The sequence below is a fragment of the Artemia sp. Qi Xiang Cuo genome, chromosome 16 (assembly GCF_049724085.1).
Source record: "Artemia sp. Qi Xiang Cuo chromosome 16, ASM4972408v1, whole genome shotgun sequence".
NCBI lineage: Eukaryota > Metazoa > Arthropoda > Branchiopoda > Anostraca > Artemiidae > Artemia > Artemia sp. Qi Xiang Cuo.
This window is the reverse complement of record NC_142809.1, coordinates 29,762,203-29,787,427: the sequence shown is the minus strand read 5'-3', so window position 1 is coordinate 29,787,427 and position 25,225 is coordinate 29,762,203. Positions and strand designations below refer to the sequence as shown.

General features: G+C 35.0%; 1 protein-coding gene across 1 annotated transcript in view; it reads left to right on the top strand.

Annotated features, from left to right (window-relative positions):
• Positions 1-25,225, top strand: part of LOC148942767 (FAST kinase domain-containing protein 4) — a 134,642-nt gene that overhangs the window by 95,672 nt on the left and 13,745 nt on the right. Inside the window, exons 4-9 of the mRNA XM_089102049.1 lie at positions 6,655-6,804; positions 9,196-9,313; positions 12,951-13,081; positions 14,010-14,154; positions 19,634-19,714; positions 22,824-22,988. Of these exons, the coding sequence (XP_088958175.1) occupies positions 6,655-6,804; positions 9,196-9,313; positions 12,951-13,081; positions 14,010-14,154; positions 19,634-19,714; positions 22,824-22,988 (790 nt within the window). The remainder of the gene's footprint in view (positions 1-6,654; positions 6,805-9,195; positions 9,314-12,950; positions 13,082-14,009; positions 14,155-19,633; positions 19,715-22,823; positions 22,989-25,225) is intronic.

Genomic DNA, 25,225 nt, shown 5'->3' with positions numbered 1-25,225 from the left:
GTTTGGGGGGAAGGGGGATTTCAAAAACATCTCCCCCCATAATATAATTTGCCCTATAAAGTAGATTCTGATATTTGTAGCAATCTGTGTCTTAGCGCTTTAGAAATAATTAAAAAGGCTTCTAAAGTAAAATTTTTAGTTTGGGGGGAAGGGGGATTTCAAAAACATTTCCCCATAATATAATTTGCCCATATAAAGTAGATTCTGATATTTGTAGCAATCTATGTCTTAGCGCTTTAGAAATAATTAAAAAGGCTTCTAAAGTAAAATTTTGAGTTTGGGGGGGGGGGGGAGGGGGATTTCAAAAACATCTCCCCCATAATATAATTGGCCCTATAAAGTCAATTCTGATATTTGTAGCACTCTATATCTATTAGCACATTAGAAATATTTAAAAAAAGGTTTTGAAGTATAATTTTGAGTTTGGGGGGAAGGGGGATTTCAAAAACATCTCCCCCCATAATATAATTTGCCCTATAAAGTCGATTCTGATATTTGTAGCACTCTATATCTACTATCACTTTAGAAATATTTAAAAAATGGTTCTAAAGTAAAATTTTGGAAAATTTTGAGTTTCGGGGGAAGAGGGATTTCAAAAAATTAGTCTGCATAAAGAATTCCCTCCTCCCTCCTCCCTTACTTTCCATGCGATGAAATAGTTTTTTTTCACGCCATAAAACCTTCTTAATCATGGAATACAATTGAAAATAGAATATATTTCCTTTAATTAGGCTAGAATACAATTTTCTCTCTTTGTCAAGGAACATCCTTGTTGCTAATTCATTAAGCATATGCCATTAATTCATGATAGCAATGGTGCGTGAAATTTGATTCCCAAAACTGTCACTTCCTTTGTAACACCGAAGCTTTCCATTTAGACCATAAAAAAAAGATTTTTTTTGATAATTGAGAAAAAGGGACATTTTTTGAACGAAATAACTAAAAGTAAGGAATTATGGTCGTAACAAGGCAATGGAGAAGGAGGTTTTTGTTTTAAATAATAGAAAAAAGCATACTTAGCGTTTTCTATCGAATATACTCATCATATTTTAGGTTTTTTATTGTTGGAGGGGAGGGGGGCTATGCTCATGAAATTTGAATTTACTGGTAAATGCTTTTTATCTGGAAATAAATTAAGAAATTCGGTAAACTATACTCACATTGAAAATAGAAATATCCATTGTTTCAAAGTTAATAAAATTCAGTGTACTATGCTCGATATGTTAAAAAATAATGGAAATTAAATTGTAGTGCATGAACATTTTATACGGAATTTCAAGGACGAATAAAAACGGATGTTACCTCGAAAAACCACTCTGGTCGAGTTACATAATTTCGTGCATACTCCCCAAAACATGTTTGACTACTTTATAACATATCAGTTATTTTAAGAAAAAAATTGTGCACGTGAACTCACGATGTACATTCTTATGGAATTCTTATTAATAACAGAAAAAACCTGTCTTCTTAAGTTGCATTATTACAACAATTCTCTCAAAGCAGGTTTGACCACATTGGACCATGGCAACTTTAAAAAACCTTTACTTTAGTTTCATCACATGCAGTATAGTGAGCCAACTTTTAAAATATTCACGCTTAAGTTTAATGTCTCAGGCAGGGGTTTTCCTTGCGCAATTTAATGTAAGTTTTCATGTAGGTTTTCAATCTATTACACTTTTGACCATATTCTTGTAGGGTTGAATGTAGGTTTCAAAGTGTGCATGGTCTTGTAGGTTTTCCTGTAGGTTCTGGACTGTGTATATCAATACTACTGGTAGCTCCACTTTTATTTGTGGTAATTCCTGTTCATGTAAGGCTTGTCTTCCTTACTCATTTTTACTAATTTTGTTTTAGGCTTCATTTATTCAATAATGACCATTTCTGTTTGTTTTAAGTTTGATTTATTTTATGAATTTATTTCTGCTTAGTTTAGGTTTTAATAACGCTCTTAATTGTTTTTGAAAGAAATTTTCCCTGGAAAAGCCCTTTTTTTAATAATTAACTGGGTTTAAAGTAATAAGTTTTTTTTCAAGTTTAGGACAAACATAAATAATCCCGTGTAGTTATTATGGAAAAAAATATAGCCAGTTGCCAATCACAAGTATTTTGTATACTGATTGTTTCATTTGCTTAAACACAAATATCGCCTTCTTTATCCATTTCAACTGTACTTTATGGGTCTATCTTTTTTTTACTTGTAACTAATCCAGAAAAGCTTAAAAATACTCACCGGAAAAAACTAATCAAATTTATTTTTAAGTTGAATTGGGACAAAATGGCATTTCCTGGCCTTATTTGCCTAGGAAAAGGGAGGGAGAGGGATTCTGAGCAGGGACAAAAATTGGTTGCTAATTTCGGTTGTATTTGGAATACACAGTGGCCTATTTGCAGCTTTACAAATGGTTATAAATAATTTTATCTCTTTTCTCTACATAGAGGAAAAGCGGGGTTTACCCCTAAAGTTGGTCCTTAGGGCATCCTCCCTTATGAGAACAGTGAAAGAATGTGGCAAAAAAAATATTATTGTTTCTTTCTCCCCTGATAAATACCAAACTCCAGCCTCTCGCCCCTCCTAAGTCTTAGGTCTCTAGAATTAAGTTAAATTGGTTGAAATGAATCACCATCATGGGCGCCCATAGACGGAATTTTAGGGGGGGGGGGCTTACCTGGTCTAATCAGCACTTCCAGTGCTGTATAATTTAAATATCAAGACAAAATATAATGGGCAGCGCGCTAGCGCTGTCTAAATAAAGTGCGATGTGGGCACAATACATTTTTTTTAGATCAGGGTACTTATTATAGAAAGAAATGGCATAGGAACTTCAAAAGAGCTCATGGAGGGCAGCCAGCTCCCCTTCCCCCACGTCAATCACTTCCCCAAACACATCCAATCAAAATTTTGAGATAGCCATTTTGTTCAGCGTAGTTTTAAGGTCTGGAAATTATGACTTTGAGAATGACAACCCCCCCACAACCCTCAGAGCAAGGGTTGTAAGTTATGCCCTGTGGGGATATAAGGCTTTTTATGGGAAGGGACCTCATTTGATTGGTAATCGGAAGTCCTACTGGCCTTTTTAACAGTCAAAAGTGATTGGAGGTCATCCAGCCCCCTCCCCATTCACCAATTATTTCCCCAAACATATTCAATCATAATTTTTGAGATAGCCATTTTGTTCAGTGTTGTTGAAATGTCCAGAAATTGTGTCTTTGAGGATAACCCCCCCCCCACACACACACATATAGCCCTCAGGTCAATGGTTGTATGTTACGCCCTGGGGGCATATAAGGTTTTTATAGAAATAGTGGTCGTATAAACTTCAAAGAGGGCTCATTGGATTGGTAATCAGAAGGTATAGTGCTCTTTTTAAGAGTCAAATTTATCAGAAGGAAAACAGCCCCCCCCCCCCCACACACACGTCGTATTTTCAGGAAACGCATCTGATAGAAATTTTAAAATGACCATTTGTTGTCGTAGAAACTTCGAAAAGGGCTCAGTCCGGTTGGTAATTGAAAGGGATAGTACCTTCTTTAATAGTCAAAAGCGATAGGAGGGCAACGATCACCCCATGCCCATAATTTCCCCAAATACTTCCAGTCAAAATCTTGAGATAGTTATTTTGTTTGACGTAGTTTAAGAGTCCAGAAATTATGTCTTTGAGGATTAGAACCTCCTCATGGTCCTCAGGGCAAGGGTTATAAGGTATACCCCGAGGGTATTTAAGGTTTTTATGGAAACGGGAGTCGTATACACTTTGGAGGGGGCTCATTGGATTGGAAATCAGAAGTTGAAGAGCCATTTTTTAGAGTCAAACTTATCGGAGGGCAGCTATACTTTCCCCCCCCCTCTCCACGTCATATTTTCCCCCAATGCATCCGATAGAAATTCGAAGATAGCCATTTGTTCAAAAATACTCCACAGATCTCATAACATGGCCTTTGGGGTTGACACAACCCCCCAAAGCATGGGGATAAGGGTTTTAAGTTATGCCCCGGGGGGATGTAAGGTTTTATGAAGAGGTGGTCTTGTGAACTTTAGAGGAGGCTCATTTGATTGGAAATGCATACTTCTAGTTTCATTTTAAGAGTCAAGTGTGATGGAGCGAAAATAGCCCCCCCCCCCCCTTCCCTGATATCCTCTTTTTCCCAAACACATTCGATCGAAATTGGGAGACAGCCATTTGTAGCCAATAGTCCAAAGAGAATGTAACAATATCTTCAGTAATAAAATATAAGAAATATTTAGGCGGACGTTGAACTAAATCAAAACAAATTATTAACATGTGAACTTTCAAAAAGGTGACAAAGCAATATCCCTAGAACAATTTATATTATTAAGTTAGATCTTTAAGAGTAAGTTGGAGGGGTTTTTGAACTAGCCAGAAAGCACTATGTGTATACTTTTAGTACTACAACTACAGTTACTGTAACTAATGACGCTTAGAGTATTAAGGTGAAACTTCTAGGAAGTATTTAGGGGGCGTTCCAATTAAACAAAAAACACTGTATACATGCAGATTTTCAAAAAGGCATATAAGCAATATAGTGGCAGCACCACTCTATAATAGTTAGAATACCACTGAAACTTTTATGAAAGGTAATTCGATTCAAAATTAAAACTTTTAGTGCCCTTTGTAAGTGTAAAAAGAGATTGGAGGGAAATCAGCCCGTCTCTCAAGCCAATTTATTTCCCAAACATATCTAGTCAAAATTTTGATACCACTATTTTGTTCAGCATAGTAGAACGGCCCAGCAACTATGTCTTTAGGAATATTGGGCATGTCAAACCCCCCCAATTATGCCAAACTATGGATTCGTATAGAAAAAAAAAAAAAAGATATAAAATATTATTTTTTTTCAATGACTTTTTCAATAAAACACGAACAGAATTTCATCTAAAAAACTTTTTCCACAGAAAAAGCTTTTCAAAGAAAAGTAAAGAGCTCAATTAAGCTAAAACTGGGCAGAAATGAAGTCAAGTAATCATCCAAGTGTAAAACTACCACAAAGCACTATCAATAAATAAACGAAACTTAAAATGAACAGTAATTAGAATAAATAGCCGAGTCAAACACGAAACGAGCAAAAATTATCATTAGTAGGGCTGATAACCCCCATGCCTTCTCAAGACCAGAACATAATTAGCGCTTTACTGAAAACAAAATAAGTTTAAATGTTATCACTTTTTTTACTTAAATAAGTAAAAAACTTTTTTTCCTCACTTCTTTTACCTCAGTTTGTATTTTAAGGAATTAATATCAGTATAGGTATATTAAACTGACAATCCACGGTCTTTTTTTTTTTTTTTTTTTTTTTTTTTTTTTTTTTTTTTTTTTTTTTTAGTAAAGCTTAAGTTATGTTCTGGTCTTAAGAAGGCATAAGGGTTGTCAGCCCGAGTAATGTTAATTTTTGCTCGCTTTGAGTTTGACTCGGCAATTTATTATAATTTCTGTTCGTTTTGAGTTTCATTTAATTGTTGATAGTGATTTGTAGTAATTTTACGCTTGGAAGATTATTTGACTTTATTTCTGCCCATTTTTAGCTTAATAGAGCTCTTTACATTTCTTTGAAAACTTATTCTGTGGAAAGCTATTTAAAATTAATACAAATATATGACACCGTCATTCAGCCAGGGGGGGGGGCAGGCGCCCCCTTGCCCCCCCCCCCCTTATGGGCGCCCATGATCACCATTAATATAATGTTGAGGTACTGAATATGTTCTTTCTAAACATTCATTGGTGCATCCAGATCAGAGTGTTAAATTGAAATGGAGAGGGGTTCTCATTTGGAAACATAAAAAAATGTAGGTTTTTGTCAAATATATTTTTTTTAAGGCCCTGTCAAAGTAAAGGATTCATGCCTTAGAGAAAACTTCTATGTAGATTCAACAAAAACTTTGCAAACGAATGAGTTAGTTGGTTTATCATAAAAAAGTTTTCCTTACAAATTGCAAATAGTTAAAAACGCTGCCTTCGACTTCAAACGTCTAGTGTAATGCTATGACAATGGTTTACATTATTATGTGTGATCAACAATTCTAATCAATTCCCAGTGTAAATTAATTACATTCCAATCATACAATAAAGTAACAGAGGACGAGGGTGCTCTCCCCTCAAAGACAAATAATACGCAGAATAGTTCATAAAGTTACGCCTTCTAGTCTTAGGGTCAGAGCTAGAGATTCGGATGTGTCTTTTGTACTATTCACAGGTTATCACTAGTTACCTCTTATTGGTTACCTCTTAATGAATCTGTAGATGGGACCTTTAATACATCTACAAAATTAGGAATTGAACTTGAGAGCTTAAGACTCTTCGCACCCTGAATGTGTATTCAGGGTGTTTTGTTTTTCAACGATTTCGCTGACTTTTTTTGCTTTCGAAAGCTATATTATCCGCTGAAAGATACCAACCATCTAATTTCTTTGATTCAGAGGATTGACTCGCTCCACTAAGGACCTTCTCAAGCAAGGAACCTAAAAAGTAAGACTTGCTATTACAAGCACAAGGCTACCTTGTACGTGTGTACTTTGTGCATTTTTTTTCGGTATCAAACACCAACGTGAAAATGTAGCCTACTCAATCCTCAAAGGTTTGAACAGGTTGCACTTTTAATTAGCCTTATTCGCATTTTTTATTTATTGATTTTTTTTTTCAGCTAATGTTGTCCTTGTATAAAGCCAAAAGGAGGCCGACACCTGCATTGAGAGCCTTAGGCTACCATCTATCAAAGAGTCCAGATCAAATGACAATGAGTCAGTGCATTGGACTACTTTACGCAGTTTCTGGACTTTCTTTTCACGACCCAGTACGTATATCTTTTTTTCCATTACTTTTTGTTGTAGGAGTGAAGGTGCACTTAGTTCTGCTTTTTTTCTTTTAGGCGTAGAAGGATTCGCAGTGTTATCAGCTGCTTGCTAATAATCCGTAATTTTATAACACCTTCGTTGACTAGGCCTTCCTCGGGTACTTTCTGTTTGTTTTAAGTTTGAACGAAACTACTTCCATTTGATAGTGAAAAAAATTCTTTTTCATTTACCTTTTGTCCTTCTTAATACTATATTTAGGACTATTCAAAATGTGGATTCGTTCTTTTTATGGTGTCATGAATGATCAAAATCCAGAACCCGGTCAATTCCTGTTTATTCTCATAAAGCGGGTCGGGCAATCTTTGGAGACATAGTTTTTATATTCCGATCTTTCAAATTAGAATGGCTACTTTAATTTTTTTTTTTTTTACAAGACTCTATGTTTTGCCTTAATGGACCCCAGGGTAAATTATACCATGGGAGGGGCCAAGTTGCCCTCTGATCATTTTGGATCTTAAAAAGGGCACAAGAACCTGCGACTACACTTCGAATGAAACTTATCTCAAGATTCTACAGCTACTAGCTCAATATGATCACCTCTGAAAAAATAATAAATATGCACCAGTGAAACGAAAGACATGAAACTTTCGTGGTTAGGGGCTTGAAAAATCTCTAAGGGGGTTCATTAGCCTCCATAATTTGATGGTGCAATTTGCATCAAGACTGGATAATTTTGAGGGAAATTTTCCCCCTATATTTGAAAGTATGCAGATTTATTTATGCTAATAACTTTTAATGGATACTTTTATACTTCTTAAATTTTAGATATATGGAATTAGACTACGATATTCATTCTTTTGATGTAGATTCTAGAACTAATCAAGCAAGCCAGAAACGTGAAAATTTATGCAGAATAGTTTTGAAATCATGAGAAGGCAATAAATATATGGGTGCTACAAAGATTTGAAAAACGAAAACTAAAGAAAGAAAACTGCAAATTAGCTGTCATGAGGGAAGTGAGGGTGTTTGTGAGGTTAGAAGGGTTGAAGGTCCGGGCGAGTTGAGGAAGAGGGGAAAACCAGAAAAATAATATAACAATAATAACGAGGAAAAAATACATGTCGCTGCATTTTAAGCAGTGATGCAAGACTGAAATATTGCTTAATTTGCATATTCAAACTATCGCAAGAGTCGGCTTTTTGGCCATGAAAATAAGTCTAATCTTTGTTTGCGCTTTCGTAGAAATACCTCTCTTTGTCTGTTTTTATTGTCTCCTCCCGGTCGCTAAGGTTGGCAATTCAGGTTTTGACCCTTGTAGATTGTCCAAATTGCGAAGAAGCTCGAAATTTGTTTGAGGTATGGGCCTCCCAAAACTTGGGCCTGAATATGGGTCAAAGATGTTTTTTCTTAATCGGCTCGAAACTTATATCCGTTAGTCCTTGGTTATGGGGACCCTGATGCAGAAAAAATGGCTCCCCCATTATGGGCCTCGTCAAAGAACCGAAAACTTGTTTTGAGTGGTTAAAACTTACACTCACAATTATCTGAACCAAGGAGACCCTTATAAAATCTCCAATAAAAAAAAATCTCTAAAAAAATATTGGTTCGTGTGAAAATGGGTCTAAAAAAATAGTCCAAACATTTATTTTGTAAGAAAAAAAAATTAAAACAGTAAGTCCTACAGGACCCTAAAGGACAAAAGAATATGAGTTTGAGGACATGGGCCCTCAAAAAGGTTCAAAATTCTTTTTTTTTCAATCGTCTTGGCACTTATATCCTAAAGTCCTTTTGCCGTATATACCCCAAAGCACAAGAAAACGCTAGAAAGGAAAGTTGGCTCTCGGGAAATAGTGCCGGAAAAAAGGACAAATCTTCTTGTCTGGTCATGCCCCTCCTCCCTCCATCCCACGCATTGGGGCCAAAAATAAACAAAATATTCTATTGTTGTTCTGATTGGCTTGGAGTGTTCAAAGATTGTTTCCTGGACCAAGAGCACCATGTAGTTTAGGGGCGGGGGGAGTGAAAGGGGGCCTGCAAATGTGTTGAAAAACTGTTTGTCCCTGGTGAGTTTGAAACTTACAGCTGTGAAACTTTTTCTACTGTTTTTTGTCTCTTTTCAACCTTTAACTGCTTTGCCGACTTACCTTTTTTATGAAGCAAGACACCCACATATATAGGCTATATATATATATATATATATATATATATATATATATATATATATATATATATATATATATATATATATATATATATATATATATATATATATATATATATATATATATATATATATATATATATATATATATATATATATATATATATATTGTACATTGTGAATATTTATTGTTTTATGACTATAATGAGTAAATGTTTATTTGTTTTAGGGATTAATCGAAAGAATCTGTAATGGCGCAGTATCTACGCTTTCAATGAACAAAACAACGCCAATTCAAATTGGAAAACTAGCCACAAGTTTAGGTATTTTAAGATGTCGACATAAAGGTATGTACTGTGAACAGTTTTTTCAATTACCTGACTGATTTAAAAAAAAAGAAAGGGTAAGAAGCTCCCTATCCGATACCACACAAAAATTCGTCATTTTTTATGAATCCACATTGACTTATCTAGAGATTAATTTATCTCTTATCTTGGGGGGGGGGGGCAAACTCTTATCATCTCTTATCTTGTCTAGAGATTAATCCACATTGACTTGTCTAAAGATTAATTGTCTAGAGATTAGTGAAAAATAGTATAAAAGCATTTAAATAATCTAAGCATAGCTAACAGGACAATAAGGTTTTCTAAAAAAGGAAGAAAAAAAAGACAACGATCAACGCTGGGGTGAGAAGAAAATCGGTGATCATCAATTAATTTCTCTCTAATTCCTGATCATTATTATACAAAAGGGTCTATTTGTCACTGTTTTTCCTGAGAAATTTTGGCCTGATATAACCCTTACCGATATAACTCGCAGTACATTCTTGGCTCCAGACTTTATCTAGACTCCAAAATAACAAAAATATTGTCCTATCGGGCTTTCTTCTCCTAGTGAGAGAAAGAACAAGAAAATGTTGCCACATTTTATAGATGATAGGTGGGATCTGCACGAGAGGGAACAAAAAAGAATGCTCTTTACATAGTGGATTATAGTATGAGTAGTAGCCAATTGTATGTCAAGATCAATTGTATGTGAACGAGAACAGTTTTTGGAGCATTCTAGTTTTTGTATTTCCAGATTTTTCTCCTGTGTAAGTCAAATTAGGCTTATTCCTCCCCCCGAGACCATGAATTGATGAGGCTAAAAATGTATTATGCACCCTCTCCAATTGCTGGCACTGTAGGAAAAGCAACCAACCATTTTCCGCAAAGAAATATTCCCTCACATCTTTTTTTAGAATAAAGATATTGCTATTGTTTATACTTTGGTAACTACTCAATTCAACCTTCGGGTTTTGGCTGTTTACGTTTGACTGTTTGGTTGAATGGGAACAATTCAGATTTTTCTTTTTTGATCAGTTTAAAAAGCCATTTTTCACAAATAAAATTTCTTAAAGATAAGGAAAGGCCCAAATTAAAGCATAAAATAAGTAGAAACAAAGTTATATAATAATTAAAACTTAATACGAACAAAGACTTATTATAAATAATAAATGAGATTCAAAACAAACTGAATTTAATATGAATAGTCACATCAAACATAAAGATAGGTGGATGAATGAATTGAAGAATATGGATAAATAGGTAATTTCTAAAACGGACAGAAATTACCTCTAACAAAAGTAGAGCTTTCGCCTCCCTAGACACCCTCTACAGACTAGATTGTTAGAGATCATTTGTGCTTTGCTGTAAACGATTTGTACATAAAGCAGTGTTATTTATGTGTGCCATAACATCAGCAGCAACACAACATAAAATAATATCACAAGGCTAATAAACGTTCAAAAACAAGAGTTAGAGCTTCCTTTCAGTGCCTTAAAAAGCAAAAGAAAAACATAACGAATCAACACGACCAAATGTATTTTCCCATTTTTTTATTTTTTTATTTTTTTTTTTTGGCTTAATGGAGATTCCCTTGACCATTTCTTCATGTCCTGAAATCCTCGCAAGCAGATCAATGGAAGAAAGAAGAATTTTCGGACTAAGAATCGGTACAAGAGAATGTCTCTTCCAAAATTTGTTGCCCCTATTTAAGTCCCTCTTATCTAGTCTACTTACACTGATCGTTTCATGACGATCAAAGAAAATCAATTTTTCATCCATTTCAGGATGTCACGAAAGAGGAAAACCCAGCTTTTTAAATATTTTTGTGTCTGGGGTTTGTTTTGCCCAATGTATATGCCCAGTAACAAGGAAAATAATCAAAGACGGGACAATTTGGGCTATTTTAGGTGTCATGAAACAATACAACAAATTTTTTTCTGGTTTTTTGTCATTGAGGTCCCTTTGTCCCTATTTACATGCCCTGTAAATTTCTCTTGCCCGATTTTCACCACCCGCCCCTTGTAAAGTGTGTTATCCCCTTGGTACATAAAACAATTCCTAAAAGTTTTGGGCCACTCTGACACCAGGACCCTCCCTTTCTATTATATACCCTATTTGTAAACAGTGGGCTAGTTCTATAATTTATCGCTGTTGTCCTGGGGCTATGGGAGCATTTTGTCCATGTGGGCACATAAATTGGACTTATTGACTATTCTGAGCATAATGGCTATCTCAAAATTTTGATAGCTTATTTTGGTTACGGAAGGGGATGCTTGCAAAAAAGAGGACGGGGGAATTATTGGCCTTTCAATAACTTTTCACCTTTTAAGAGCATAGTAGAACTTAATAGTTTCAATCGAATGAACCCCTTCCCATTCTTCTATGACCACCCTTTCTACACAAAGTGGCCGGGAAAAAATAATAGATAAAGTAAAAGTAACTCATTGAAGGCACATGGCTCTTTACTATGGCAAGGCTAGGGTGTCGCCTCTGTTTCAAAATATATAAGCTGTTGATTATCAGAAAAGTGGAACTTTGCGATTCCAGGAAAAAATCATTCCGAAAAACCAATTCGTTTTTGTTTTGTAATTTCGTTTATTCAAATTTTTCCCAGTTCAGAATTTCCAATCTTTGGGATATCCTGAAGATATTTACGAAATTTGACTCTAAAAACTTGCTTTTTTTAGTCCCTCCCTCACTAGGTCAGACCCGTGTGCTCCTAAGCTTTAGCAAATAAAGGGCTGAATATATCTTCATGAAACTCTGTCTCATAACAGTAAAATTTAAGCATTAAAAACCCTTACCGCTATTGTATTTCCCTGTTTAATAGTTGCTTAATCCTTTTTTTCTATTGATTTCAAGTTTTTATTTTATTTTTTAATTTCCCTTTCGTATCACCTTATTAATGGTTTTCTCCTATATACGATGTTGGTGGGTAACCTCAATGTGGAATATGTTGTCCACTTTATTTAATGAATGACATTCACTTAGATGTTAGCACCGGCTAAGAGTGGAAACCTTCTATTAAAATCATACAACTGGCTTTGCCTAATTTTGATAATATATTTCTTTCTACCGAAGCAATCTTGTGGCCGTAGTATTAAATTGTTTACTAAAACAGATAACTTTTATTTTAAGCAGAAATAGAATAAATTTAACAAAAACCTGAAATTTATCATAAATTTTATGCAAATTTAGCTTAAAAATTACTACAAGGCTAGTAAGTAAGTAAAAAGTAAGTATGACGGCACTAGACCCTTAAAGTCCAAACCGGCGGTGCTGATCTCCGTTTCGTGGCCCTTCAGCTAGGAAGTGCAATGGGGGGCTGGGGGCCAGTCATCCTGTGCTTTCGCACACCCTTTCTGAGTATCTTCCCCAGATTTCTCCAGGTACCCATTTAGAGCTGGGTCGACTCTGACTAAGCTTACACAGTCACCCCACTGACCCGCGGCCCAAACCAATAACTGGCCTCGCCAGGGATCGAAGCCGTGAACCTTGGACAAAGAATTCTCAATCCAGCGCACGTCCACTTAGCCAAAAATGGCAAAGTGGCTTAAATTTATCATAAATTTTATGCAAATTTAGCTTAAAAATTGCTACAAGGCTAGTGACAAATTGAATTGGAACTGATTCAGATTCTTAGTTATATATCTTATAGAGTTGCTGGAACAGATATCAGAATGGTGCATCTCTAATCCGTCTATCCTTGAATCCTCTGTACTGATACCAGTGGTTATGACTCTTGCCACGGTGGACTACCATCCAATTAATGGCGAAACCTTTTTTAAGGTTAGTTTTAATGGCCATTTTTCCACTTATGTGCAGTGTTTTGTCTCTTTGTTTTGCAGGCCTAAGATATGGTGATTTTAGGCATATTTTAAATTTTCATGTTTTTATTTTGAAGTTTCAGGAACATTTTTGATTTTAATACTTGACTAAAGGATTTTGGAAATAACTAACTTTAGAGTCAACATCAGTTAGTCACTAGACTGATGTTCCTCTGCTGAGAGGTTCCAACAGTTTACTGTTTTCTTTTCTCTCTTCCTTTCGTTTTCTCCTTGTTTTCTATCATTTTCCGTATATAGAATAAAAAAATAGTTGGAAATGGTTACTTAAAAAAAACAAGCTAAATAAAAGTTCCAATAAACAAGGCTTCAGGATGATTTTTCAATAAAATAAAAAATGCGTTTTCTTTTTTTAGCCCATATTTACGTTCCAATTAATTCCTGAAAAAGTGTCCCCGGGTGTGCCCGGGGTTCTCAGGGAGTGACTCGTCAACGTTGGAATAAATGCCAAGAGTGACGCAAGAAGATGGACTGAAAGGAGAAAAAACGGTATATAAGTATCGGGTGAAAACTATTACTGTATTGAAAGTCAAGGTTAAACTATGCCGTAAGATATTTTATGTTTGAAACCTTAAAGCTAAGATAGGGTCTAAGCGGTAACTTTTGCTTAGCGAAAACGACCAAAATACTTTCCGAGCCCACACCGGTTATACATGACATACGAAAAATAACGAAGAACGAAGAAAAATAACCAAGAAACAAATAACTAAACGCTGGTGATTTTCAGCCACTGAATAAAGCGAAAAGATAAAGCAGATATTTTGACAAAGACCACTGCCAAGCCGTCCATAGTATGGGCTATGACGATTTTAGGAATTGTGAAGCCTGAAACCATTGTCTTGCTTATCTTGCTAATGTCAGATATTTTTTAGTTAATAGAACAAAAATTGACGCCATCCACTGTTGGTTCCTCCTCGAAATGGATAGATGTAGTATGGGCTATGACGATTTTAGGAATTGTGAAGCCTGAAACCATTGTCGACACCCTTCAGGAAAGTCAAGTAGAAAAACTTGCAGGTTTGTCAATATACTTTAGATAGAATTAAGTTGATGCAGTAAAACGTGCACTTATGAAATTGGATTATTTCTACTTTAATTTTTTGTTAGGAAATTTTACTCTAAATAAGGTTAAGTGGATGTCGTCGACAAATAAATGCTATCGTATTAGTGTGCCGAGGTCACAACGGGAGCAGCTATTCATGCAAAACACTCAACGTGAGAGATTTTATTTTTGACCAAATTAGAACAGTAAAATCATCACTATTCTAAACAGTGTATGCGCCATACAAGAAAAAAAAACTGATGAAAACCGTCTATATAAAAACTTCTACTTTCTATATAAAAAGTCAACTTTATTGCGAAAAAATAAATTACAAGAATATTAGTTAAATGTGCCATTGTCAAAACTATTTTGGAAAAGTACTTGTTGCTTTTGGTATTGCGCTTACAAAATTTTAAAATCTATTTTATAATTGAAAAATCTAAGCTAGAAATCGTGGTATATGTTTTTAGATTAAATACGTTATAACTTCTTTGACAAAATGGTAGTACTTTAAAAATTTTGACGTTGATAGAATCTGTTTTCTTCTTTTTCTGATAATATCATATTTTGTCACATTTTTTCAACCACTTATATTCTTAACGAAGAAATTTATTTTATTTTTAATTTCTGTTAAATTTCTGACAATTTGTATTGGCAACATAAATCTATACATATTTAATATCAATATCTGCTTTTATCAGTTTTAGCTGTATATATTTATCCATACATATATATTTATATATATGTACATGTATATATTTATACATACATATTACACATGCATATATGTATACAGCTGTATGTATATTTTTTTACCGCAACTTTTTGTGCCGGTTTCAAATATATCACAGTAATATGTCTTGTGTTGGGATATTCTTGTGTTTTTTAACGTGTTCCCCTACACCTCATCAATACAAAAATTTCCCAATAAGAAGTTTTTCAAAGAAGAGTAAAGAGGTATATTAAAACTTAAAAAGAGCAGAAATAAAGTCCTGTAAGAATTCAAACTTAAATGAAACCCAAAACCAACACAAATTAATGCAATCATATTAAACATAAAGATATCAGTTACTGATATAGGTGAACTAATAAATCCTAAAACAAAAATTACTAGAAATAGAAGTTTGGCTATAGTTCGCTTTTAAGTTTGACTTGAGTACTCATTTTAATTACTACTCATGTCAGGATTTATTCTTTCATCAGGATTTATTCTTTTATCAGTATCGATTATCTTTACGTTTTATGTAATTATTTATTTTAATTTTTGTTAGTTTTTGGTTTCAATTGTTCCTTGATAGGAATTTCTCTTCATTTTAAGTTCGAATTACTATAGGACTTGGCTTCTGCTCGTCTTAAGTTTTAATATGGCTATTTACTTTTCTTTTTCTGGAAAGTTTGTTTTTTGATCAATTTGTGTTGGTTTTGATTGCCAAAATTTTACTTTTGGTTAATATTGTGAATATTACTCTAGCTTTTCAGGTTTCCAGCTCGAAAATTAAAATATCGGATTCTATTTAAATTCCTAAGTTGCATAAGGTGATACGAGCGTTAGCTTTGATTGTTTTCAATATAATTATTGCATAAATTTCGTACAATTTGAAATCAAGGCTTAGGATGATGAATGAAAATGAATAACAAAATAAATATATATTAGAGACATCACTCAATTCTCTTTATTTTTGACTCTTTAAACTCTTTTATTAATGACTTTTGTGTGAGTGTTTGATAGGTGCGATGTGGAAAAGGGTTCTATCTTTACTTAAGGTGTCGTTACGTTACAAGCGGGGATTCCCCATGGGTTCCTGTCGTAAGGTTACATAAATTGCGTCAAAGATATTACACCTGACCGTTTGAAACGGGGTGTGTTGTGACGTCATTGGAGTCCAGAGGTGTGTGTCATGGGAGTCTTGCCAGCTGTGTTCACTTTAATAGAACCGGTGACCGCATTGCACAGGTGTGACTCTTTACAAAAGGGCCGTCTAAGGTTTTTAATAGAAAAACACCGTGGGAGAGTCTAACACCTGGGAAGTCTAGCACCTGGAAACTGGGATGCCATGACGCCAGAAGGCTGCGTTTAAAATCCCATGTTAATTTGCCTATGGATGCGTTTAAAATCACATGCTAATTTTCCTATGGATGCGTTTAAAATCCCATGTTAATTTTCATATGGTTGCCGTGACGTCAGAGGGCTCCGGTAGAAATCTTGCGGGGGCTCTCATGGGAATCTTGCCAGGGGTGCCGTGACGTCAGAGCGCTGCGATTGAAACCTGGGGATGGCTGCGTTTGAACCTTAATTGTCCCCACTACTGTAGTAGTAGTATTCGCAAGGGGCTTAAACCGCAGACGGAATTAGTAACAGGCGCAGTCGCAAGTAGCCGCATTCGTAGACGCAAGTGGTTGCAGTTGCAGTCACAAGTAGTCACAGCTGCAATTAGCCGTGGTCGTAGTTGCTGTAGCAGTAGTTAGTCATAGTAACAGTATTTTGCACATAGTGTCTTTTGATTAGTTCAACATGCCCTTAAAGTCTTACTTTAAAACCCTTAGTCTTAGAGGTAGCAGTAGTAGTATGCACCTTTTGGCTAGTTCAACACCCCCCCCCCCCCAACATGCTCTGAAAGCTTCAACTTAATGCTCCAACTCGTTCCTGAGATATTGCCAATTGGCCCTTTTGACAACCTGCATGCCCACTAGTGTGTTTGAATTCAGTTAAACATCTCCCTCAACACTCCCTGTAAGTTTCACCTTAATATCCTTAGCCTTTTTAGTAGCAGTAGCAGTATGCAGCCATACTGCCTTTTGGTTAGTTCAACATTGAGTTGAATTAAACTTATAAAAAAAAAAAAAAAATAATACACAATTAAATCATTTAACAAGTAGCCGTCCAAGAAGAAACAAAGCTCGGAGGACAAACGACTACAACAATCAATATCCAGAAACTCAACTAAACAACTAAAAACAAAATATGTTTATATAATAATAGCAAGTAAAATAAATATCAAAATCAATCTTTCTCGTGAAAAAATATATATAAATACACTTAAATAAATAAAAATAAACAAAGACAGCACAATTTATGGTTCCTCATCCTCCGCTCCCAATAAATACTTCTTTTCTAAGTTGCTAAAGATGTTCAGCCGTCTTAATACTCGCCGGAAGCACATTCCAAATGCTCGGTTCCAAATGGTGAATCGTAAATCCTGCCCGAGTACTCTGCCTATGCTCAACCACAAGGTCACTCTTATAAAAATAAGAGAAAATATCTACGCATAGGCCTATATCATTCCGAAATTGATATACAAAAATTGCAGCTTGATAATCCGAGCTGTCCAACATTAATCATTCTTAACTTTCTATTGCACGTTTCTGTATCATTAAAATCTTTCACATATTCTCCAATTTTTCTCACCGCTTTATTTTGTAAAATTTAGATACATGCCGGGAAAGTTTCAACTTAATGCTCTAAGCTGTTCCTGAGATATCGTTAATTGGTCCTCTTGACATCCTGCGTGCACAAAGTGTCTTGATTTAATTCAACATCCCCGTCAACGATCCTTGAAAGTTTCGCCCTAATACCCTTAGCCTTAGTAGCAGCAACTGTGGTAGTATTTGAAGTTTGTATATCATGCACACATTGCCGTTTGGTTCGTTCAACACCCCCCTCAACATACCCTGAAAGTTTCAACTGATATGCATTTCTGACAACTTGCATGCACATATTGTGTTTTGATTCAGTTTAAGTTCTCCTTCTGACTGCCTTAAGATCTTCTCAACATTCGTTGAAGGTTTGACCTTAATACCCCTAGCGCTAGTAGTATTAGTAGTAGTATTTGTAGCCGTAGCGAACAAAACAAAAAAATAGCAATTGGGAAACAGGATTCGAAATGATTTAATCTCATTTCATAAAGACGATACTTTTTTTTGTCAACATATGAAGAACAAAGAAATGACAAAATATACGTTTTGGCAAAATTTTTGCCAAAACGTCCTCAACACAAAAGAAAAATAAAAAGGTAAAAAAAAAACTGATCAAAACCTAATTACTAACTTTTAGATACATGGTGTTAGAATAATAGGAACATTAGAGTGCTTCTCAAAAAACAATTGACATCGCTTCTTAAAAAAAGCAACACCAATTGATATTGTAAGACGGGATAGACTTGTACAAAAAAAAGTCTAAAAGGAAGACGGGATAGTTGTTGCATAAAACCTGGTAAAATCTGATCCATATTTTGTGTTTTGGGGGGTTTAGTTGCTATTACGTAAGTCTTGGCTTGGATTTCAAGTGACGCAAAAGTGTCAAAATGTTTTCTCGCTTTTGAATTTGCTTCGGGAAGGGCTTTTGTGTAAGCTTTTATTGAAGGTGGGAATACAAGCTGGTCATATTCATCAACACTGTAAAAGTAACTTAGAAATTACTTTTACGTCATTTTGTAAGGAATCTTGTCGCTGGCAAGATTCCCACCCCTGGTCAAATCCCCATGATAGCCCTGGCAAGATTCCCACCCCTGGCATAATTCCCGGGATTCCGGGTAGCAGACCTCCCATGAGAGCTCCTGGCAAGATTCCCAGGTGCTATGACACAATATTACTAATTGCAATGTGGTCGGGATAATACAAGTAACATCAGTAGTAGTATTTGTAGCCGTAATAATAGTAGTCGTAGTTGTAGTAATTGTGTTAGTAGTATTAGCCGTAGTACTAGCATGAACATATTGCTTTTTGGTTAGTTAAACATCCCCCTCCAAATGCCCGGAAAGTTTCGAATTAATACCCTGTGGAGTTCCTGAAAATATTCCTGCTGTGCCCTTTTGACAGCATGCCTGTGCATAGTGCCTTTTGATTTAGTTGAACATCCCCCCCCCCAATATTATCTGAAAGGTTTGCCTTAATACCCCTAGTCATTTTGATTCCCAGGTTCAAATATACCCCTTTCCCTATTATAGATCCTACATGTAAACAATGGGCAAGTTGCATAACTTGCAGTCCATGCCCCAAGGGCTCTTGGGACTCGTGTTATCCCTAAAGGCATAATTGTTGGACCTTTCCACAGTTCTGAACACAGTGGATATCACACAATTTTGATTGGATGGTTGTGTTGTGTTTTGTTGTTGTTGTTTTTTTTTTGGGGGGGGGGGGTGGGGGCTTAACATGAGAACTATTCCATATGAAATGGATCCAAGAAAAGTTTATAAATAAATAAAAAATTAATGACTTGCGGTTTTTTACTACAGATAACGCTAGGGCGTTGACTCAGATAATCATGGTGTTTGTCTCCTTAGGCTGTATGGTAAAAGGTGAGAATTATCATGTTATAATCATTTTAGCTGGAGGAAAATACAGAGGGTAAAATATTCCACTTTTACGCTTATTTTTACTGATTAACTTCAATATTTTATTGGCATTAATTCCTATTACTGTCAGCTATATAAAATAACTTAAATAATTTTGTTTCAGGGGAAAAAAGCTTGAACGTATCGACGAAGATAAAATTAGCCATTTTAATAAATTATGGTGAAACCCTAGACAATAAACCAGGTATAGTCTTTTTTATCATGCTCTGTAGGCTAGCCATTGTCGTCTTACTAAATCTTTGATCTCTTTAGGTTTTTTTATAAGAGAAAGAATATATCGTTGTTGTCCATTGTATTAGTCGACTCTGTAATTACTTTGCCTCCATTAATTGTGAAGGAAATATTTTGGACCATCTGACAACCAGCACATCGTATTCGCTTGTGATAGTATGCTGCTTTTTGTTAGTAATGATTGCTAGCACTTTCTTCTAAACTTTTGTTTTGTTTATTATTGAAAATGCAAATTCTTGGTTTCAAATCAATCACCTTCTTCTTAAGGTTTATTTTCCCTGTGCAAGTTTTGGTAGGTTTTTTCTGCAGTCCTGTTGTTTTAATGCTTCAGTATAAGAAAACGATTTTGCTATGGTTTGATAGCTAAGATTCAGCTTTGTCCATCTACCGACTTTTATTTTTGAAATCGGCTTTCCATTTCCTTGAGATTGAAAATACATTGAAAATACCTCAAAAAAGGAGGAAAAATAGGAATTGTACTTTTTTTAAATGAATTTCAGATCATTCTGTGTGAAAAGTATTTACCAATATCATAATTTTGGCATGAGTATGCTGTCCTTTCAGTGCAATCTTCAGCTGTAGGCTTGTAGCAAAATAGCATGTCTTTGAGGGAACTAAGCTGTTACGTGGCCAAGTCACATTTCATGATTTTTTTTCTCGGGTTACTATAGTTTCCTTCATTAAACGAGATTCAAACCTTGAATAGTGAAATTTATAGGACAATGGAAAGGGTGGATAGATTCCAAATAGAAAGGATGGAAAGGGTGGATAGAAGTGTTATACTGGATGAGAATTTTATAAAAAAAACAACATATTTTAACTTCCTGTCAACAGTGCAGTGGATAAAGCTTTACCCAAAACTCTGGAAACAGAGGTTCAAACCCACCTTTTCTGGCCCCTTCTCTTTTGAGGAATGGCAACCCTTGAGGTAAATATAGCCTTAAAACAAACAGCTTTGTGCTTTGTTGCCCTCAGTCGGCTTTGTGTTGAGATGTTGGCCTCAGTCGACTTTGTACTCAAACGGTGAGTTGTTTGTTTATTATATTTTTATTTTTCATTTATGTTTGGATTATCGGTATTGATATGTTTCGAAATCTTGGAGTTTGAATGAAAATGAATTATTTTTTTCTTCGGTCAATTCAAGAAATTTCACGCTTATTCCACTTTATTTTTCTTTTCTTTTTTACTGCGAAATTGTTAGGATGTCGATATTCCTTTCGTTGCTGCAGCTATTGGCAGTAGTCTTTTAAAAAGCCGCCAAGTTTTATGAGCAAGCAACACATCTTCATCGGAAATTGTTCCTTCAAATCCTTTAATACTAAATTTTGTTCTTCATTTGTTATTAAATTGGAACACGGGGGTTCCCTTCTTTTTTTTGAGGATATTTATGTTAATTGCCAAAATCGCGCTAATAACCAAAATGTTATCCCTTTGGCTGATTTCGATCAGCCCTTACCCGGTGCCGTGCTTGCTGAAACGCTTAACGACAATTAGACAAATAATAACAATGGTCACGTGTACTCCTGTGTTAAAATAGCGTATTTAAAGGTCCTGGAATTTTATGCAACTTTTCACTATTGCTATCCCTTTTTGTTCTCTGTATTTAATTTCGTATGTTTTTTCCCTTTTTGAGATTGTTGAATTGATTGTTTACCTATAACGTTACTTATCGTCGCTTATCCTGCATTTTGTAGGGTTAGCATGTGTAAGTTACCCGACAGCTAATCTATACCCTTTCAAGTAGCGATCCTCCTAGCCTCTGAGGTCATTTATGTCTCGTGAAAGCCAAAAATAAGTAATCGGGCTTGTCAGATAAGTAATATTGGTAAGCTCGAACGCACTCTTGGAAATCTGCGTGCCGAAGACGAAACAGTCCGCTCTGAATTTCAGTTTGCAGTCCAGGGTAGTTTAATATGTATATTCCGTCGGGATTTTTTGTAAAGTAAGTTTTATAGTTAAAGCATGTATTTGTTTGCTTCTTAGTTTGATTTTACTATGTCTATTTGTATAATTTAATAAGTACTATGTGTGTAGGAAATGGTCTGACTTCGTTAGTAAGTGGATGATGATTTCATTGTAGAAGGTTTTACAGCTGGTCAACCTGAGATTGGATATTTTATGATTTTGCTTTCCGCATAACGGATGACAGAGTTCTACGGAGAGTAATTACTTATTACTTATGTTTTTCTGTCAAATTTAAATTTTAAACTAAAAGAACTCTGAACTTAGAGGCATAGTTGGAAATAAACATACACATTTTGTAAGTATTGTCTATTTTCACCCCATTTACGACCGCCATTTTTTATTTTTGACATTGGACTGTTATACTGCTTATGACACTAGTCGCATAAGCTTTTTATATTTTTTTCAGTTCAACTGAACAAAGCTATGGTGTTCTTGGTGCTAGTAGATTTGATGCCTGTAATAGCGCATTCACAATGAGATATAGGTAGCACCGAACTCATTTAAATTACGATATAGTTAAATCCCACAGCTAACATTGAAGTTTATTTTACTTGGACTTTTTTTTATTTAGCTAAGACCAGCCGATTTGTAGATGGCTTCATTATCCATCCTTAGTTGCATAGAGAAAGGATACCTGTATATAGTAGTATTATTTAGGAATTTAAATGTATGTTCAAAATTCTCTCTCTGTAATAATCAAAACTAATGAATCAGAAAATCATTATTATGAATGGCTCTGTACGATGAATCTCGGCTTGAGCTAAATCTCCATGGGAATAGGCCTTAAGGGCCGTGCTTCAGCGCCGAACATTCAATTATTCTTAGGCTCCGATTTTCTTTGGGTGGTGCAACTAAGACCAATTCCGCCAGTGTAACTATCTTTCGGTAAATTTGGCTAAAAATTTAATCAAATCTGTCGATTCCAGTTGCTTACCTATCAATTTAAAAGCGTCATTAATTAGCTGAAAGCAGCGTCATAGTCAGTAATGACCTTCTAGTTGGAGATAGCTATCTCAATGTTTTTTTCCATTTCGTAAGGAAAAACTTATCATCTTGTTATTTGTTTCTTATCATATTTTATGTTGCTTTTCTTCTAGAATTGAATTCATCAGCAGCTAAGAAGTTTGTTTCGGATTTGGAATTAAGAAGGCCAGAAGATGTCACTAAATTGTCTCAATCAGTTATTGATTCCCTTAGTAATTTTCTTCTACCTCCTAAATTTTTGAAAGTTTTGAGTACTCCAGTTCCTGGAATTCTTGTAGGTAAGGCATTTGTTCGCTATGTCTAGTAATACCTGAATCCCCTTGGTACTTTTATTCTTTAATGACGTATTCTTACTTTTAACGGCGGGCCATATGGCCTTTTCTCTAGCTATTTCCTCATCCCTTGTTTCCCGATTTTCTTTATGTGCAACACATTTTCTCAAATGTGACAATTGAATTCGACAGCATTTTATAATAATAATAAAAAAAATCGGCCTTTGATTTATTTTCTATCAGAGGCCAAAACAAATGAAAAATTGTTGATATTCCTAATACTAATGTAAAACATCTTGGTAATATTCAAGGACCGCAGTACACACTCGATGATAAATATAGACACAAAATTTGAAAATGGGACTTATGTCCGTTAGGTTTCACTTCTCAAGAATTTAAATTGTATGCCAAAGCTGTCGATTTAATGACTGGTTCAATACTATTGAGATGCCAAATCAATAATTTTGTTATTTTAAGCAGGCTGCTTAAGGATTTTTCTTCTGCTGAAACAATATCCTAATTGTTTTTGCGTGAGTTTTTGTGTTTTCAATAAAGTGTTAGTTCTTCAAAATCCCGCAAATATATAGGGAAATATAACGAGTCAGTCTTTTTAACTCTGGTTCATAGGGCTAAAAAAGACGCAGCCATGTTACATTGACTCTGAAGCAATTATTTTTGTTTCTTTTAGGTTTCAACTTCGATCTAAACATCCTTAAAATGAATTTTGTTGTTTTAATTAATGATAAACAGCCACAAAATTTGAAAAACTTGACAAAATTTCCTTTAAGTGGTGAAAACTAAATTCAAACTAATAAATATGGTTATTTCAGGACCACCTTTCGAACCCTTTGTCAACTGAATGCGATTCAGTTCAAAGATACATTGTTACTAGCTAAAAACGTGGGAAAATTACAAACAGCGTTTCATCATTTGCACCAAACCTAGAGAGCATTTCATGTCCTCTTCGAACTTTGTTCCAAATGTAAGTTTAACGCTCCATCATTTTTGCTCATAAGGTTAAGGATGTAACTTTCAATTGTTTGGCTTTTCCGATTGTAGTTCAAATCTTATTTTCACTGTTTGAATAAAACTGTTCTGTTTTCATATTTTCCATACCTTGCTATAGTGGCTGGTTTGATACCATATGGCACGTGGTGCTATCAGCTTCGATTTAGAAAAGGTATACGGTGTAACATTCGGTTCATATGAGCCCTATTCATGTCGCTACGACTATCCGTTCCTGTCTATGACCTTGGGGGAAATTTGGAAAAAATTAACTAATTTCAAAGTCTAAATTCATGTCCAAATTTTTAAGTTTCGAAAGCATGGAAATTAGGTAACTCAAAAATATGAAGCTATGTTTTGGCAACTTGTGTATAATTCGAATTTGAATCACTCGGTTTATTAGGTTTTACTTATAGCCTCAGAAAAAAAACCATTTAAAACACGAAAATGTAAGTAGAAGTGTTAAAGTTATGGTAGCCAACTTGCTAGACCGGTAACATGTAAACGAGACTCACTTAAGCTCCAGGCTATTAAACTTCTCAATGATATGTTGTGTCGGTAAATACATCTAATCCATTCACAAACTTTTTCATCCCACCACAGTAGTTTGGTATCCATTGTCGATTAGCTGCTTATATATTAATGCATATTTCTCAAAGGTACTTCATCTATATGTGTACCAACCTTAATTTAAGCTGTACATTGTTCTGCTCATGACTCAACTAACCTAATAAATGCGAGTGAAAGTGTGTTATTAAATTAGTCGACATTAGATGCCAGTGGAGTAATTGTCTACTGGGAAAACAAATAAATTGAGAAAAATTCTTAGCAGAGCTGCATTGCTATCTTGTTTTTTTTTTTAAATAAAAGCAGTGGCGTAGATTTATATTTGTATTTTAGAGGAGGGGGGGTTAAATCTAGGGGGGTGAGCTTGTTGTATTTTTAATTTTTTAATGAGAATACCAAAAAGAAGTATTTTTCCATGGTAACAAGCCCCCCTCGCCTTTCACCCCCAAAAAGAAATATTTTTCAAAATCTAGTAGGAGGCATATGCCCCCCACCTCCAATTGTTATCACTGAGTAAGAGGCAGCAAGTTGCAACCATACACGCATTAATCATGATAGAACATGATTATAATAGACTCGGTAGTTTAACCTTTGGGCCATAAATCAAAACTAACGGTTCGTTTAATAATCGTTTTAAATCAAATCTATTAAGGTCAGATTGGTGAAGTATA